Genomic DNA, 17610 nt, shown 5'->3' with positions numbered 1-17610 from the left:
CGGACCGCTGTGCTTCGGCCACGCCGACGCCTCCCCGCCGCGGCGGGGGCGGGGGGCCAGGCCCTGTCAGCCCCGCGGCCCTGTCAGCCTGGGGCGGGGGGGGGGAGCTGTCAAACCGCCGCCCCGTGAGGCGGCGGGGGCACGGGGGCCGCTGCCGCCGCGCTGCCAGAAGCCGGCCGGAGCGCCCCGCCGTCCCCGGGCGGGGGAGGCCCGGGAGGCCGCGGGGGAGCCGGCCCAGCCCCGGCTGCGGAGCGGCGGCCGGCGAGGGGCGCGCAGGGCCGCGGGGGGGGGGGGGGAGAAGGGGGGGGGACCGGCCCCCCGCGCCCCCCGCCCCATCCCGCCCTCCCTGCCAGTTCCTCCGCGGCGCCGCAGCCAATCAGCTGCCGCCTTCCATCTCCTCCCGCCGCTCTCCGGCTTGTAAGACGCGGCGCCATTCGCCGGGCCGGGCCCCGGTACGTGCCCTCAGATAACCCTCCCGGCCCCACAATAGCGCGTCGCAGTCAGTCAGCACCAAGCAGCCCCCGCCGCCGCCCCGGCCCCTGTCCCCCGGCCCGGCCCGGCCCCGCCGCGCCTCCCCGGCCCTCCCCTCCGCACCCCCCGCGGCCCGCCGGCAGCCGCGGCCTCGGCGGGGCGCAGCCCGCAGCCCTGTGAGGGAGGACGGGCGGGGAGCGGCGCCCGGGGCGGCGGCGTTGAGGGGAGGCGGGGGGGAACTCGTCGGGGAAGTCGGGAGTGGAAGTTGGCTCACCAGGTCCTCGAAGCTCCGGCGGTGCTCCTTGCCCTGCCAGTCCAGGCGCCGGGGGATCAGCTGCGGGAGGGAGACGGGGAAGGGGAGGAGGGACGGGGACGGAGGCGGCCGTCAGACCCCGGCCGGGCGAGGGGAGCCCTCGCCGGTGCCAGCCCGCCCCGGGGAGGAGCCCCTCCGCCGCTGCCCCCCGGCCCCGCCGCCCGCCGCGGGGGCACCCGCGCCTCCCGCAGGCTCTCCCGGAGCCCCGGCAGCAGCCGGGCTGGGTTACACGGGGCAGGGCAGCCCCCGACCCCCCCACCCCGTCCCCGTCCCGAGGGCTTCCCCCGTCCCGCCGGGGCGGGCGCCTTACCTGGTGCTCCTCCAGCTCCTCCACCAGCACCTGGGGAGAGACGGACAGACAGACACACAAAGGACGTGAGCCCGGCGCCCGCAGCGCAGCGCCTCCGCCGCCCGCCGCCCTCCTGCCCCCGGCCCGTCCCGTCCCGTCCCGTCCCCGCCCGCCCCGGCCCGGCCGGAGCCCCCGGCTCCCCGCTCACCTGGGCGGATTTCTTGCAGGGTCCGGACTGCAGGAACCGGGCGATCAGGTAGTAGAGCTCTGCGGAGGGGCGGGGGGGGGGGGGGGGGGAGAAGGGGACACGGTTACAACGGGGGGGCGGCCGGCGGGGCGGAGGGCAGCCCCCGCCGCCAGCGATACCCACCGGCTTCGAGCTGGGTCGGGGCGGCCGCCGTCGCCATCCTCCTCAAGAGGCCCGAGGGAGAGGGGAGGATGGCGGATCGCGCCCCGGGGAGACGCCGCTCCTACTGCGGCCGAGCCCCCATGGAGGAGCCCCGCTGCCCGTCCGCGGCGCTGGCCCCGCTCCGGCTCCCGCCCGGGCTCATCTCATCGCATCGCCGCTCGCCCCATAGATATCCCGGCCCGAGCGGCAGCCGCCGAGCGGGGTGCAGGGCGCGCCGCCGGCCGCACGGGGGCGGTGCGCGGCTTCGGGCGAGGGGGAAGCGGCGCCGGCAGGCGCGGGGCGGGGACGGGACGGGGCGGAAGCGCCCGGCCGGAAGGGAGGGGCGGTGACGCAACGGAGGCGGTGCTGGTGGCGTCAGGCTGCACTTCCGGGCGGCGGCTCGGTGAGGCGGCGGTCGGGCCTTGGGCTCTCCCCGCAGCGCGGCTCTCCCGGCCTCTGCAGCCCCGGGGCGGCCTCCTGAAATAAGTGGGATTTTTTAAAAAACAAACAAACAAACAAACAAACAAACAAAAAAGGCAGGGGTTCGGGAGCCTTTCGGTTTTCGTCAGGCGGGTAGGGCCGCCGCGAGCGGGGAGCCCACGCGTGCTGGGTGCGGGGGGACACCGGAGGGTGGGGGGGAAGGCGGCCATGCTGGCTCCCCCGGAGACAGGCCCAGCCGTAGGCGCAGGAGGCGCTCCATTAGGTAGGGAGCGGCCAGACGGCGACGTGCCGGAGGTACAAAAATACACATTTCTCGGGCCGTGTTCGTGAAATTGCTTAACCCACCGTAAATGTCGGCGAAGGCGCGCAAGGCGAAGCGTTGGGATACGGGTCCCTGGCGTTCGGTGACTCGGGAAGCGTGGCGGTGTTCAGAGGAGCCGTCGTGCGCCTCGCGCCGTCGCCTCGGCGGGCCCGGTCAGCGAGGCACCCCGAGGGGCGCAGGTTACGTACGCGTGCGGCCTGCCAGGGGTACGGCACGGAGGGCCTTGGGTGGCTTGAGGAGCCAAATTAAAAGTGTGTGCTCCCAGTGTCCGGGAAATGACAATAGGATGGGTAGGGCACCTGTTATCTTCAAGGAAAAAAGCGTTCAGTGTCAGTCACTGTAGATATTCTGAAGGGAAACAAATAGTTTTTCCATGGGAAGCATCCTGTCAAAGCTCCAGAAATTTATGTCACTTTAGCCGTAAGTTGCTAAAACATATTAAGCGAACTGACAGCATTCTTCAGTGTAAAACTGTGTTTTGCCACCACAGATACCTGGCATTTGGTATTAGGACTCCCTGAGCCTTGGCAGCGTAACAATCGCTGTCATAACTGGAAAATAAAAAAAGACAACTCATCTTCCTGCTTTGAATACCAGGAGCTGAATCATCGTAAATCGATGCCGTTGAAACATTAAGAATAAATTCATTTTTAGCATGTATTTATAGCACCTACTCATGACTAGGCTTTCTGTGAAGCGCTGTTTCAGAGTGCTTCCTGCTGGTACCGTCGGGATGCGGTCCTTCCTGCTGGCACCGTCGGGATGCGGTCCTTCCTGCTGGCACCGTCGGGATGCGGTCCTTCCTGCTGGCACCGTCGGGATGCGATCCTTCCTGCTGGCACCGTCGGGATGCGGTCCTTCCTGCTGGCACCGTCGGGATGCGATCCTTCCTGCTGGCACCGTCGGGATGCGGTCCTTCCTGCTGGCACCGTCGGGATGCGGTCCTTCCTGCTGGCAGCCTCTTCTCGGGATGCTTCAGGGTACCCGACCAAGCGCCAGCAGCTCTCTGGGGAAGGAGTCGGGTACCTGGCGTTCAGCTGCTCCGCAAGAGTCGCCTGCATTCGCCTGCCCCTTCATACGGCTGTGCGAGTTGTTTATTTTGTGCCAGGAGCTCGGATGAACTGGGTGATGTGTAGACCGCATTTCTTCTTCATCCTCTAACGTTCTCAAGCTGCTAATGAGTGTTCAAATATTAAAAAAAAAAAAAAGCCCCTCGCCATGGTAGCTCTCGGAATCTGTTTTAAGGCAGGTTCAGTGATCGGCTCATCGCTAGCAGAGACGCGAGGGGCCGCCTTACCACGCTGCAGACCTCACTTCTAGCGGCGTTCCGATAGTAACAACTCTCCCGCCTTCCCAGCGTTACGCTGGAGCCTCCGAAGTTCCAGCACGGGTGCCTCCGCTGAGAGAGGTAGTGTAAAACTGCAGTCCTCAGAATAAGTTGCCAGCTAGGAAAAGAGCATGCCGATATTCACTATCTTTAGAGGTAATCTTTCTCCCACCTGTCTTCAGAACTGAGAATTGCAAGCTCATCTTTTTATGCATGACGGGAATGCAAAGAAAAAACCACGGATGATGTTTTATCATATGCCCCAAAAGTATATCCCAGTCTTTCTGAGCTAAATAGAATTCTGTGTCGAGAGAAAACACAGCACCGTAAATACTGTGTAGCACCACGTCCTGGTGTACTCTAGTGCTAACAGCTACCTGATCTATTTCTTTATGAATATGGTGTGTTTCTTTGGCACCTTTCGGTCAGCGCCTTACTGAACCTCTGTACTCACGGTTTGCTTTTGTTTGAGCTTGGGGGTGGCAACACGTGAAGCTGCAGCACCACAATAGGCAGGATTATTCTTTTAGGGCCTATCTAGAGCCGCTGGGAATGTCTACAGTAACAAAAACGGGCTCTCAAATTGAAAGCCTGGGACAGAAAATGCTCCCAAAGAGAGCTCCTCTGTCCCTCGCTTGCGTCCTTCCCACACCATTCCACCCAGACATCTCGCCACATGCCGTTTGCCTCAGTGCTTACAAATACACGACCTCCCAGCTCAACGCTGAGAAGCGCTCCGCGTTGCAAACGCTGCACCCTCATCGCAGCTCGCATGGATTCACGCACCCACGAGAGAGGAGCGCGTTAGTAATCACCCAGCTATTTGTTACGGATGTGTTGCAAAGTACAGGTACGCCGACGAGGGCATCCTGCGTTGTACAAATACATTAGTCATGCCCGAAACAGCCGTTGCGTAACTTGGCGGGAGCCCTTCGGCAATCACGGCTGTGGTTCACAGCTCTGCAGTGACTCCCAAGCCTCGTCCCATGTTGCTGGTTCCCTGGCACCTCAGCTTCCTATCGTTAACGTTGTCCCAGTTGCTTTATTATTCCCTAAGGCTGCTGTAGGGACTGTGATCGATACCTCTTCCCACTTCTCCCGGGTTTTCCCCTTAAGGAGTCATCCGTCTGGTGAGTAAAGCCCATCCTCAAGCGTAGCTTTCATTCCCGGGAGCACACTGCAGCCACACGCGGATCTTGCAGCTCCGTGACTCATCTCTTTCTGGATCCTCTGCATCCAAGAGGCAGCACGCTGGGGGATGATAGTAAATCTCCTAGTGAAAGCAAGATTTTATGGTTGTGCTTATTCATCTTTCTCCAAAGCAGAAGTCTGTTATGTGAATGCCAGCAGCAGCAGCGGCAGCGAGTAGCCAAGAAGAGCGTACTAACTGGCGTGGTAATCTGTGCTAATGAACAACGGAGGTATTCAGAAGTAGAGACGCTTTAAGGAAGAAGCTGGATTGTCACAGTTTCTTTCCATACCATTCTTTAAAAAATAAATAAATACCTGAAAATTAAAGCCTTTAAAGGATTTTAGAAGTAGAAACCTTTAGATAAATGCGTGCTCACACACCGTCCCGCAGAGTGGAACCGATCCCATTCTGTCGTGGCCAAACTTGTCAGGCCTCGCAGGGTTACCTGCCTCTCCCCCACGCCTCCTGGCAAGGCAGGGAGCAGGTTATCAGGAACCTGTCTGATCCGTAGAAAGCCTGCGAGGTGGACGACAAGTGCTGAACGGGGAGAATATCTCGGAGAATATCGCTCTGACAGAGATCTTGCTGAGGTTATGGAGGCGGGTCACGGGTGAGGCTGATTCGGGAGATTTTCATGTCATGCGTGTATATGCATTTTGCATACTTCCATAGGCTCGCTTGATTCTGCCTTTCTTCCTTCTTCTTGCTATCTCTTGTTACCATGAAGTCCCTGGGTCCTCGGCGTAGCACCTCCGTGTACGCGTGTTACACCTGCGTGGAAAAAAGCCCTCGGAAAAACTGCTTCGTTCTCCTGCCGTTGCACCACTAACTTACCCGACCCACTTGCAACATTAAGTAAATGTGATTAACCTGATGCACCTCATCCCTCTGAGAAGCCCCGTTCTGACAACTCTTGCCGGTAATATTCAAACACCCATCGTTTCCACCCCTTTGGTATTGTAGAAACCTCTCGGCACTTAACAATAAGCCATTTTCCAGCTTTTTGCCTCTTTTTGGTTCTCCCAGGGTGCTTTTCATACCTTGGCCACTGGCAGCCTGTACCTCCTCTGCGAAATGGTCCATCCCGTCCTATCGCTGTAGTTGAGGGTAAATGCGAGCCAGCAGAGTTTACCCCTGTTTAATTTGACCACAAAATTAAATCAGCTTCCCCATAGTCAGCTTGTAACACCAGGTAAATGTGTCTCTCTATGTATCGTTCTGCTGTCCCAGTGAGTCAAATCCTGACTTCTCCTTTAACGTAGTGTAAAAACGTGATGGCAGGTTTTCACAACCAGGCAGAAAGGTACAGTTGCGAATCAAAAAAAGAAAGTTCAGAGTGGAATCGTGCAGGTGTGCTGGGTTGTACCTGGATTGTACCTTTCCTTTTCAGTAAACGTAGATGGGAGTGCGTATGTCTGAATCCGTTGGGATTTAAACACTAGGGCAAGTTAAGCACTTTCAGCTTTTTTTTTTTGAGTGTTTTCCATGCACATTTCTATGTACACCCTGCTCATCCTGGGCCTTTCATTTCCAGCTAAATGGTAAACAAGGATAGTAATTGTTTCAGAACTTAAATCCGAGGTTTTGCTTAACCAATACAAAAATAAGTGCTATTTAGAAGGATCTTAGGAATTGGTGCCTTGTACTATGCAGTTGTAAGCAAATACGGATACCGAAAAGTCAGGGTTTACTTTAAGACGATCTCTAAATGCAGCAACCTCAAAATTAACTTTTGTTGTCATAGCTTATTTATTCTAAATAAAGATGAGGTGCAAAATAATGAGCAATAATACCAGTCCCGGGTTTTGCTTGAGCGCAGAAGTCTTGTCTGCAAACCAGCCTCCTGTCTTGTGGGAGAACTCTCCCAATTTCCACTCCTTCCTACAGTTTTCCCCTTGATAACAGCTGTTAAATAATAACTAAATAGCTGTTAGATATTATACAAGATCTGCTCTAGGTTTTTTGCTATTTTTAAAAATTTAATATTTAATTTCCCTGCTGCATCATACCCATCTTTCCTCTAGATGGTGCCCCATGCCCGGGAGTCGGGTGTAATACTATCCCATAGGAAAGGCTATTGAGAAATAGTCAGGACGCCACTCTCCTTTGTTTCTAAATTTTATCTTATATTAGTTCATCTCAGTTGATAGATTACTTGTTCTGCATGATTGTAAATACGGTGTTTCTTCCTCTTAGGCATCTTAAAATCCATTCGCTAGAGCCTAAAATGCCACCTGCCTGGACCAGTATCGTCTCTTACTCTGTGGACCGATCCATATCTCATATTTCTTATGGCAGCCATTAACTGGTGTTAGCTGTTGATCAGCCAGACGGTATGTACATCACTGCTGCAGTTGCAGGAACTTAGTCTTTGCCTAGGTTTCACATAAATTAATTCTCTCTGAATATTATGTAAACATTTATCTGTGTTTTACGTAGAAATGCAACATTTCAAATATGGATGAAATGCCTATGAAAATGGGCAACAGCGATCTGTGTACCTGTACGCTCCTAGCTCTGTAAGCAGGAGGACCGGGTAAATAATGTCAGTATTCCAGGGAAATCTACCCCAGCATCACTGAACTTCAACATTATACCCGAAAGTGCTTCTAACGCCTCAAGTTTATAAGCAGGAAAATTACTATTAGTCGCACGTGACCAGGTAGTTCTTGTTATTGTTGGTATTACAACTGTGGCCGGCTCTATCCCTAAGGGCCTGATTCTGATCCCGTGCCCCCAGGAGCCCCCGGCTGGGGTCGAGCCCCCCGTCCCCAGCCTTTCCCAGCTGCCTGGCACGGCCCTTCTGGTGGGATGGCCACGGCTGCTGCCGGCCTGGGGGTCGTGATGCCTACAGGGGCTCTCGCCCCAGAAATACCCCCTGATATTTCCTGGTGGGGCTAATTCAGCAACTTCAAATCTTGCTAAGTTGTTTTAAAATAATCAGTTAATGTTTGGTTTGTGATTTGGGGGGGTTTTAGGGCCCAATCCTGCATTTTGGACTTCTCCTGGAAGCGCCCGCGAGCCTTACAGCCTGGGCACACAGACTGCGACTGCGAATTCACCGCCTCTCTCCCCGCGTAGCTGGGCCTGCAAATTTTACTGGAACTCCCTCAGCTAAGTGTATCATTTAAACAGAATTATGTCCCTGCATATCCCATACCCTTTCTCTGTTAAGGTGTGAGGATTTTTATATGTTTTATTTCTGTTTATCAGTTTTACAGAAATATCAGCTACTTTTCTGAAGGAGCACGCAGCGTTTGCGAGAGTTTTTAAAAGTGCTGCTTTTTTAAAATAAAAAGACGTTTAAAAATGGTTTGAGGTATTTTTTATATTTCTTGATATCCATAACATGTAGGCATTGTAAATAAGCTTGTTAATACTTTTTAAATACAGTCTTATAAAAAATAGACATTAAATATGAATTACTTCATGAGGTGATGGATTAGAAAACTGTCTTGTATAAGTTTGCCCACAGGAGCGTGAGTTTATAATGAACTTTCACTAATGAAACTAATGCTCCAGTTTGACGATGAGGAGAACGAAACAGGCTCTGTGAGTCACGCCGTAACACCCAGGTGACAAAACCAAAACCGATTCAAGGAGCAGCCGTCCCCCCTCACCATGCTCTTTGTGTACCCCGTCATATTCTCTTTAAGGGATCTCTTCCAAATAAGAAAGCCCTACCCTATTTAACCCCGCAAGGTGATTTTTGCAGACCACTCCCCTTGTGTTTTTCCACCTTTTCTGGGTATGCATCCTGCGAAGAGAAGGCTGAAACACATGGGCACACCACGGGCTCGCGCAGTGCTGTAACAACACTTGGTTTTATTTGTTCTCCGTGTCCTCTCTAATAATTCCTTATGGTCTGTTTGCCTTCCAGCTGCCCCTGAGCGCTGCGCCTAGCTCTATGGAAACGTCAGCGCAGCGATGCCAAGACCTCCTCAGCGAGCGATAGCAGGTCAGAGCCCGCTCCTATGTGTTCGTAGTGATTTGCATGGTTTTGCATCCATCAAAGTTTAGTTTCACTTGTCATTCTAGTCCTTAAATCTCGGGCCTGATTTAGACAGGGGGTTTCAAACTAGGCGTAAGTAGGCTGACAACTTCGTATTTGAGCACTTTTCTGGAACTCTCAAAATGCTGTCCCAGCCAGGAATTTTGTTCCCGTTATTTTTATTTATTCAGTTCAAAGCCTCTTTTAGTGATCTTCACTTTGAGGTGACTTCTCCATCTTGTCCCTCATAAAGAAAGGTTTCAACGTGGAAACCTCCATAAATTCCTCTGTAGTAACGAGTGACCCACATATTTCATTTAGTTCTCGTACTTCCATCATTTAGTGGACAAATACATTCTCCTGTAGCCTTCCAGCTTCTTATCTTTGGGAAACGTCTTCCCTCTGATATCCTCAGGAGACTGATTTTCAGAATTTCCCTTTTTTTTTTCTAATTATTTGGCCTTAACTTATTAGGGCTTGAGATACAGCCCTCTAGAATGTACGTTTTCTCTGTCATCTCCATTTGGAGATGACTTACATTCTTGGAAGGTCCCTTCAAGCTTTTCTTGATAGAAGGACTAATTTAATTTAATCTCCGGTGAAGTGTTTTTCAACACCTGCAAGTACTTGCCCTTTTGGCTGTTCCCTTTCATGTCTTTTACACCAATAAAAAGAGCTTTGCTGTGGGGTCTGTGAAGTCCCGAGTTCTGCATGGCTGAGTGCTGGGCTGGTGTCGGATGGAAAATAACAGGCAAGGCCGGTAGATGAGAGGTGAAGATGTAAAGGCAAGTGGTGGCCCAAAAGACAGAATTCCGTCATCGGCCTTCGTTTTCCCGAGGTGTTTCGTTCTTATTGCTGGATTATAACGAGGCAAGCGTGGAAGGCAATTGCACAGACTGTAGAGGTGAAAAAAAAACATCTCCTGTTGATTCGCCGCACTCTTGGGCAGTTCATCAGGTCTCGAGGATCCTGCCATTTTCCTGTTGAAGATCCTCTTCTCTCCGCGTGTTTTCCGATGTCTCTCTGGACACCTTTCTCCCTTCTGTTTCTGTGGCAGTCCAGCCGATCTCGGTCTCTTAATCTTTTCCTTTCTTTGCTCCTTCCACACGTTTGGGTGACTTCGTTTGCTCCAGGTAACGTCTTTCAGACCTTGACCTTTCTTCCAAACCCTTCTTCCCACCTTGACTTTGTTGCTGCTGCTATCGACTATACCAGCCCCCCACGCCCTTGTATTTGTGCTTAATTCGTGCTAGTCCTTAAATCTCGGGCCTGATTTAGACAGGGGGGTTCAAACTAGGCGTAAGTAGGCTGACAACTTCGTATTTGAGCACTTTTCTGGAACTCTCAAAATGCTGTCCCAGCCAGGAATTTCGTTCCCGTTATTTTTATTTATTCAGTTTAAAGCCTCTTCTAGTGATCTTCACTTTGAGGTGACTTCTCCATCTTGTCTTTACTACGACTCTTTCTGAGATGCTTCTAGAACGACCGAGGAACATTTCCTTGGGAGATACAGTGCGCACCCTTAAATGGGGCCTCGAGAAATCCCATCGGGAGTGATGCTAACCTCTTGGCACCGGTTTTTATTCACTGCTGGCTGAATGCATCGGGTTCCAGCAAACATCAGAGAAATACTGGGAGCTGAGCACCGGCGGAGGAATTTAAGGAGAACGGAGGCTCGTGGGATGCTTCGATACTCTTTAAGAGTCTCGTCTTGTCTTTCTTACGAGCATGTGGAAAAACAACCCATGCTGCAGCCCTCCCTCCCTGGCGGGAGAAGAAAGCAACAGGACAAAATCTCTTGCTGGACCTTTCCTCCCGCAGCAGTTTCATCCCCTCCACCCTGAGGGCAAGCGGCCTGAGCCCCGGTCGCGTTCGGGGGGCCAGGAGGACCCATCCTGCTGCACCAGCACCGTCCCGGGGGACGCAGGCATCCCCGAGCCGGGGACTTGGCTTTGTTCCCTGCAGCCCCACCCGCCTCCTCAGCCAAAAATGAGATTTTTCACCAACCGCAAAAGTCTCCTGCTCATGGTTTAATCTTCATTTTGGCAAGTTGCACCCAGACTCTGAGCCACCTTACGCAGGAATCGGCGTGGCAGCCCTGAGGTCCAGCCCCATCTGGGGTGGCAGAGTTTGTTTTGTTTGACAATATGGATTTAATGAACGGGCTGCCCGGCACTGGGAACCATTTCCCTCGAATAGCTGCAAAATAAATGATGGGACATTTTCCAGTGCAATGCTGCAACCCCCCAAAATACCACTATAAAATTCACGGACGCAAACCAGAGTGACTGCATTAAGCGAGGCTTAGGGGGATTATCGAATTAAATTGGTCGCCCCTTCCACCCTTCCCCCAGTCAAAGCCATTAGAAATCTAAATACAAAAAAGGGTGTTAAAACAACACAATGGGCTTCGCTAAAACCTATAAAAGCAAAGAAACTCATTGTTAAGGCTGTTGCTTTATTCTAGACTGCTATTGTGTTCAGGCACAGCGTCGGGATTCGGAGGGTTTTCTGTCGGGGAGCCGGGGGTGATCTTACGAACCGCAGGAGCTGCCGCGGCTGGAGCGCTCCCGAACGGCTCTGCGTCGGCAATTCCCCCGGCGAAGAGCAGCGCGACAGAGCCGCGTACGGCGCAGGACCCTTGCCTCCGCGCCTCCGCCACCAAACCGTTCTGCCTGACTTTGGCGCTCGGTATTTACTGCCCGCTATTGCCGGCTCCGTCCCTTTCCCAGGGACAGCAGCGTCGCCGGCATCCTGCTCCTTTCGAGGGAGAGTTTGTGCAACGAAAGCTTTGCTTTAATCCGTGCCGGATTTATCCAGATGCATCAATCTCTGGAAGGCTTACATGGGTCTCAGGTCTTCTACGTGCACGTAGCCTTGAATTGTTAATCTGGAAATGGTTTATTCAAAATTGAAAAGAGAAAAAAAATAACAAACAGTCCTTTAAAAGGGCTTTGCTTGAACCGCTTTGGCTGCGCGGTGGAGCAAGCGCCCAGGCTCTCGGTCATGTACATGGTCTGGCACCCATGTAATAGGTTTTAGGCTAAGATGTGGGACGCTGTGCCTGCTTTAATTAAATGAATTATAGCAAAAAAAGCATTTCCAACTTAAATATGTTAATATCTTAATTATACAATTTGTTTAAATATTTAAGTATAGAAAATTAAATATTAATTCCCAATACATTTACAGAACCCGTTTCACCCAAATGACCACAGAAATATTTCCTTACCAGGGAATCCCTTTTCTTTGCGCCGTTCGTAACATCATTGCAGACCCTTGTATATAAAGTCTTTATTTTAGTACAGTCCTCTTGATAATGACATTAATTCATTAGGCTTGGAGTAGAGAAATGAGACACCCGCGTAGCAACAAATAGGATTTGCAGAGATTTGGAGCTCTTTGGGGCAAACGCGGGTTTGTTCTTGCCCACGTCAGAGCCTGGACCGCCGAGCGCAACTGCACCCCAGCCCGATGAGCGTCGTTAATAAGTGCTAATTAGTAAAGCCCCCGCGTTATCTGTGACCTTCTCAAAGTCTTATGGCAAGGGCTGGGGGGAAAGGGTGAGAAACGAGGAGAGGAATGCTTCGCCCCGGCCTCCTCGCCCGCCCGGCCGTCCCCTCTGGCTGCCTGGGGTCCCCGCGCCCCGGGCCGCAGCGGGGACCGGCCGTGCAGCCTCGCCCAGGCTGGAGCCGACGTTTCGGGCTGTTCCGCAGCAGCGTGGGAAGCCGCTCGCTGGGAAGGGGCTCGGGATGCTGGCTGCTTGTGACAAGTCTAGCCTGGAAGAAAACCACAACGGTAGCGGTTCAAAACCTGAATAATATTACTATGGCAACAAAATAACTCACCTTAAAATAAAATGCGCATTGGAAAGCAACCTTACTTGTTCAGGGAACGGGAAAAGACAGATCTTAGGGGGTTTTTTTTGGCTTCCTGAACTTTTGACCTATTACCAGACGCTGATGCAGATATAAAAAAAAATTGCGTTTCTGTCAGCAATGAAATGAAAGGGAACACAACCAAAGCACCAGAGCCACATGGACCGCCCCAAGCGATGCCAGCGGCGCTACAGAGTGGGTCAGTTTATAAGGGCCCGATGCCCGGAGCTCTCCGTGGAGGGGGTGAGCGGGGTCCGCCGCGGAGCGGGGCTGGGCGCGGGAGCCGGGCGTCCCTGAAGGAGCGAAGCGCTGCCTCGGCGGGCTCTTCTGATGGAGCACACGGGGGCACGTCTCTGGGGGAGATGGTTCGTGGCCTTCGGTCGTCGCTCTGCAATTACCAGGAACAGCGTGGTGTCCTGGCCTGAAATTGAGCCAGGACGAGAGCGAACCCGCTAATGATCTGTGCGGGCCTCTTTACCTTCCTTTTCCTCCCAGGCTGGGGTAGAAGATCCCCTCGCTTGCTGATGTGGATGATTTTCAATTAAGATGAAATGAAGAAAATCTCTTGTTTTTCTTAATAAATGGACACAAGAGTGTATCCGAGCACTTTCTTCGTTGTCTTTCAGTGGAGAAGAACATCTCTATGGCTCAGAAGAGGCTGATCTTACTTGTGTAGAGCGCGTGGTACAAAGCCAACTTGCCCAAGGTACCTGATAAGCCAGGGAATAAAAAAGAGCAGATGGAAGGGTTTTTGCAACTTCGCCGCAAACACAGAGTTTCCAGCCCCGGAGTGCGCCCGAGAGGCACGCTCCTCTTCTCTGCGGCCGTTCGCATCTTCAGCGGCTGGAAACATTTGCCCAAATGTTACCCTCCCGAGTCCTGCGCCGTGTGCTCCACCGCCACAGCGTCACCGCAGCATCACCGCAGCGTCACCGTAACGTCACCGCAGCGTCACCACAGCCTCACCGCAACGTCACCACAGCGTCACCGCAGCGGCTCCGTCCATGCCCCTTGCGTTTCTTCCCCCTCGGAGGGGCACGTTGCACCGATTTCAGTGATTTTCTCCTTCTTGACCTGTCACCTCTTTATAAATACATGCTCAATGCATTTATAAGATCTGCCCTATATAGTTGTATATAAATATATGTTCTATGTATTTACAAAATATGCCCTATATATTTATATAGAAACATGCTCTATGTATTTATAAGATACACCCTATATATTTATATAGAAATACATGCTCTGTCTTTACTTCGCGTATCAGAATGTGCATAAGATGCTGCCAGACACCGTTCAAAAGACACGACGCGTTCACTGCGGCTCCCTTCCCTACTAGGCCCACTATCCTGTCAAAAAATAAATTCGTTTGCTTTGACGGTGTTTGTTCTTGACAAATCCATACCACCTGCTATTTTATAATTTTGTTAATCTCCAGGATCTCTGTAAGTCGACTGTTTAATATTTTTTCCCACTGCCTTCCCAGATATCGGAGTTGGGCTGACTGGTCTGTAATCTCCCGCTCCTCATTTTTGAAGATGGGTGCTGTGTCCGTCCGCCCGAGCCCCTGGGGCCTCCCTGTCACCTTCGGGTTATGGCGGATGATCACCCGTGGTCATGTCCGTGCCCGGGCGGCGATGCTCTCCGTGACCCGCGCCCCTCATCCCGCCCGTCCCGGTCGGAGGGGCTGCAGCTGCGTCTCCTGGCGCACCTCATCTCCAGCGGAGGTTGTGATCTCCCTGGTGGGACATCTCCCATCCCGCCTGGGGAAGCCTCCCCTGCGTTCCTCCCGGAAAGCAGCCGGCACATGTTTCCCCGTATCTCTGCAGTCCTTCAGGACATCCGTGCCTGCGCGGCCCTTGCGCGGCGCGCTCCGGTCTGCTGCCATCGGACCGCTCGCTCGGCCGGTCCCCCTGCAGACGGGATTCCCCTGCTGACGCCAGCCGCGTCCCTTTTGGATGGCGGCAATCGAGCCTTGAGGGTTTCTTACATCGGGGAAGAAAGGGGACAGATGCTGCACGGGCTGCAGGAGGCCCCGCGCCCGAGGTCCGACATCCCTCGACAAGCCTCTCTCCTAAGCATCCCTGCCCAAGCCAACACTTTCTTCCCGAGCCTTTCTGCTTGCCTTCCCCCGGCTCTGCCTTTCTTCTGCAGCTCCCGGCTCCGTTCGGGCCCAGCCCAACCTCAGTGCAAGCCGGTCCCATGAAGAAGCCTGATTGCTGTTTTACGCCTTTCCTAAAGGAAAGGTGAGCGGTAGAAGCACCACGTTCAACCAAAAATTAATATCATTATTAGGAACTGAGTGGGGCACTGCCTCTGATCGCTAAACCCAAAGAGGGGGGGATTGAGCTAATTGCTCTGCTGGCTTCGCTGAAGCAGCGGCAAAGCAGGAGAGCCAGGGAGAAGCTGTGGGTGCTCCCCGGCCGGCAGCACCCCCGCCTGCCCCGCTGAGGGCTTCTGCTCCTTCACGGCCACCGCTGGGGCCCGTGCGGGTCGGGGAGCGCGCCCGAGCCGGCTCCGAGGGCAAGGCTGGCGGCTGAGCTCTGCCTCCGTTTTCTGGGTCTTTTCTTATTTGTTTGGATTTAAAAAAAATAACCTCGCGCACACGACAATTACAGGGCAGTTTTTGCAATGTAAGGAGGGAAAAGAAATCAGCGGCTTAGACTTCCAATGCATTTTATACCCATTTCTTAGTAGCGTGATGTTAGGACCATTTTCATGTTTAGCATTAGCCTTAAATTGCGCTTGAAATTCGGAGTTAAATCCCCTTTGTACAGTAAATAGGCTTAGTGCGGCGGTGCCAATCAGCCTGCCTGCCCCCCTCCTTTTGGGGGTTATTTTTCAGGGAAAGAGCGAGCCCACTCGTCTGACATAATTTGCCGAGATTCCCTGCCCTAGCAGCTGAAGTAACGCGGGCCGTTACAGCCGTCGTTAGGAGCAGATGCAGGCTGCTTTGGGGCCAGCGAGGAGCTGCGCTGCTCCCCGTCTGCCGTGCCGCGCTCGGCCCTGGCCCTCCGCGCCGCTGCCCCTCGCCTCCGTCCTTATTCGCTTTTATTAAAAATCACTAACACCGTTAAAGACAGATGTGAATATGCACTTGCTGTGGAGCAGGAAAACCCTGCAGTAGCTGATACCTAAAAGTTACTCTGACAGATGCGAGATCCGGAGTGTTCACACCTGAAGCTCAAGGCAATGAGCAGGGAGTAGTTATTGCTAAATATTTTTCGTGGACATAGTGTTCATCTCTTTCAAACGGTCCCAAATGCCGTTTCTGGCTTTTTTCCCTCCAGCCAGGTTTGTTTTGCCATCATGTCCGCATTAAATAGGAGCAATGGGTGGAAAGTCAGTGGTTTATCTGGGAATGCCAAACTCTCCCGGGCTCCTTCCATCGCACGAGCATCCCGGCCGGGTTGGGACCACGCTGGTTCAGCCGCTGCTGGTGAAATGCTCCCGAGTTTTCCCATAGTCCTGGCCAGTTTTAAACCGGAGGGAAGAGCCGTGACCGGCTCCATGTCGGGGGCAGCGTGCTGGGAAACGCGCCGTGGCGCGGGCAAGGCTGCGTGCCGGGCCGGCCCGAGCAGCGCCGGCAGCTCCTTGGTGGGTCAAAGCCTGGCAGCAAGCAGGAGTTGTCCCGTCGGGCTCCTCTCCTGCTTCCCAAAGGCAAAGAGCATTTACGGGGTAACACATATGGCTAGGGAAAGCATGGCGCCCCTGTTTCTGCCCCGCAGCCAGCCTTGACTAAGCCAGTACAAAAAAGAAATTAAAATCATCCGGCGTTTCGGCTAGGAAGCGGAGATCTGGTGACATTTGGTGTTGAGATCACCTGGATGGTACGCTGCAAGAGGTGGGTGTTAGTCTGGAAATCACACGTATCCCCGGGGACTTCGATGGTGATTCGGACGGAGGGGTGTACCTGGTGCTCCGGCCGGTGCCGGGGGGCCAGAGCCGGAGCTGGTTTAAGCCAAGCAAAACAGCGGCCGGCGTTACGCAAAACCCAGCCGCGCCGTGTGCGTTGGGTACAGAGCATCTGACTCTAAATGCGTAAATAGAGCTGAAGGCTCTGCAGAGCCACGATTTTTCCCATTTGTTTGGCAAAGTTCAGCCCGTTCATAAAACCCGAGGAACCCTCAGCACGGCCCGGCAGGAATCGCCGGCAGAGGCAGCTGTGTAAGCAAGTCTGGACTTCTAGTTTGTGCAGTGATGAGCTGCCGCAAAAATAAATACAATTGAAGTAATAAAGCGCTTCCTCGATGCTCTGCTGCTTCGCTCGGCTCCTCCTGGGGCGCGGTGAGACTCCTACTGTCACCTCTCCTCCCCAAAAAGCCATCGCTCTTCCCTGCTTCCCTGCCCGCCTCCCACGGTAAATCCAGCTCCTTTTGCAGAGCTCGCCGTGATCCTCCTCCTTCGTCACGGCCCCTCGCCGTCCTCTGTCCTCGCCGCTGCCCAGGCTGGCGCAGGATGCGTCCCAGTGCCCCGAAGCCCCGGGGGTCCCCAGCCCCGAGCAGCCCGGCTCCTGGCTTTTGGGCGCTCGGCGTGAACGCAGCTGGGAGCGTCCCCCGGCTCGGCTGCGATGGCGGGGGGCCTGGGACTAACCCAGCGAGGGAAACCGAGGCACCAGGCTCTTTCCCCGCGGCGTTCAGGTCTCTCAAACAAGCCCTTCCTTTCCGGTTCAGCGCCGAGGCTCGTGGGAGGGCGGCAGGGACGGAGGGACTGCTGCCGTCTGTCTGGGCTGCCAAGGCCGCCGCCACCGCAGCCTGGGCGAGGGCCAATGCCGGCAGCTCCGCCGCCGCGGCGGGACGCCCAGTTTCTCCCACCGAGCTCCAGACGCTTTTGGAAAGGGATTTTTCCAAACGAGCGGGTTTGATCTCTGGGGAAGACATGTGTCTGAAGGTACGGCTCAGGGCGCTGGGGGCCGCAGAAGAACTCTTCCCCTTTGACTCCTCTGCTGCAATTCACAGTCTGATTCTGGAATAAAAATGCCTCTATGCCCCAGCACCT

General features: G+C 54.1%; 1 protein-coding gene and 1 long non-coding RNA gene across 25 annotated transcripts in view; one reads left to right on the top strand and one right to left on the bottom strand.

Moving 5' to 3' along the window:
- Positions 1–1700, bottom strand: part of BRWD3 (bromodomain and WD repeat domain containing 3) — a 64031-nt gene extending 62331 nt beyond the window's left edge. Inside the window, exons 1-4 of one of the 3 annotated variants that reach the window (XM_087749166.1) lie at positions 1444–1700; positions 1282–1340; positions 1095–1124; positions 746–805 (exon numbers count right to left, since the gene is read on the bottom strand). In XM_087749166.1, the coding sequence (XP_087605292.1) occupies positions 746–805; positions 1095–1124; positions 1282–1340; positions 1444–1480 (186 nt within the window). In that variant the 5' untranslated portion in view covers positions 1481–1700. The remainder of the gene's footprint in view (positions 1–745; positions 806–1094; positions 1125–1281; positions 1341–1443) is intronic. The other 2 variants (XM_087749165.1, XM_087749167.1) reach the window with 2 other exon arrangements.
- LOC148056752 (uncharacterized) lies at positions 746–13990 on the top strand. 22 transcript variants are annotated; one of them, XR_015702767.1, is made up of 7 exons: positions 1974–2196; positions 2922–5662; positions 5770–5935; positions 6940–7076; positions 7722–8318; positions 8624–8701; positions 10215–13990. It is a non-coding gene; the product is annotated as an uncharacterized LOC148056752 (long non-coding RNA). The 22 variants fall into 22 exon arrangements; XR_015702770.1 differs by having other exon boundaries at positions 1975–2196; positions 7722–8062; XR_015702760.1 differs by having other exon boundaries at positions 2922–5353; positions 5471–5662; positions 7722–13990.
- The last annotated feature ends 3620 nt before the right edge of the window (positions 13991–17610 follow it).

This window comes from Nipponia nippon, unplaced genomic scaffold (genome assembly GCF_047370975.1).
Source record: "Nipponia nippon isolate SJK-2023a ecotype South Korea unplaced genomic scaffold, ASM4737097v1 scaffold_12, whole genome shotgun sequence".
Taxonomy (NCBI): domain Eukaryota; kingdom Metazoa; phylum Chordata; class Aves; order Pelecaniformes; family Threskiornithidae; genus Nipponia; species Nipponia nippon.
The sequence above is the reverse complement of the archived record's forward strand: the minus strand, read 5'-3'. Positions and strand labels throughout refer to the sequence as shown.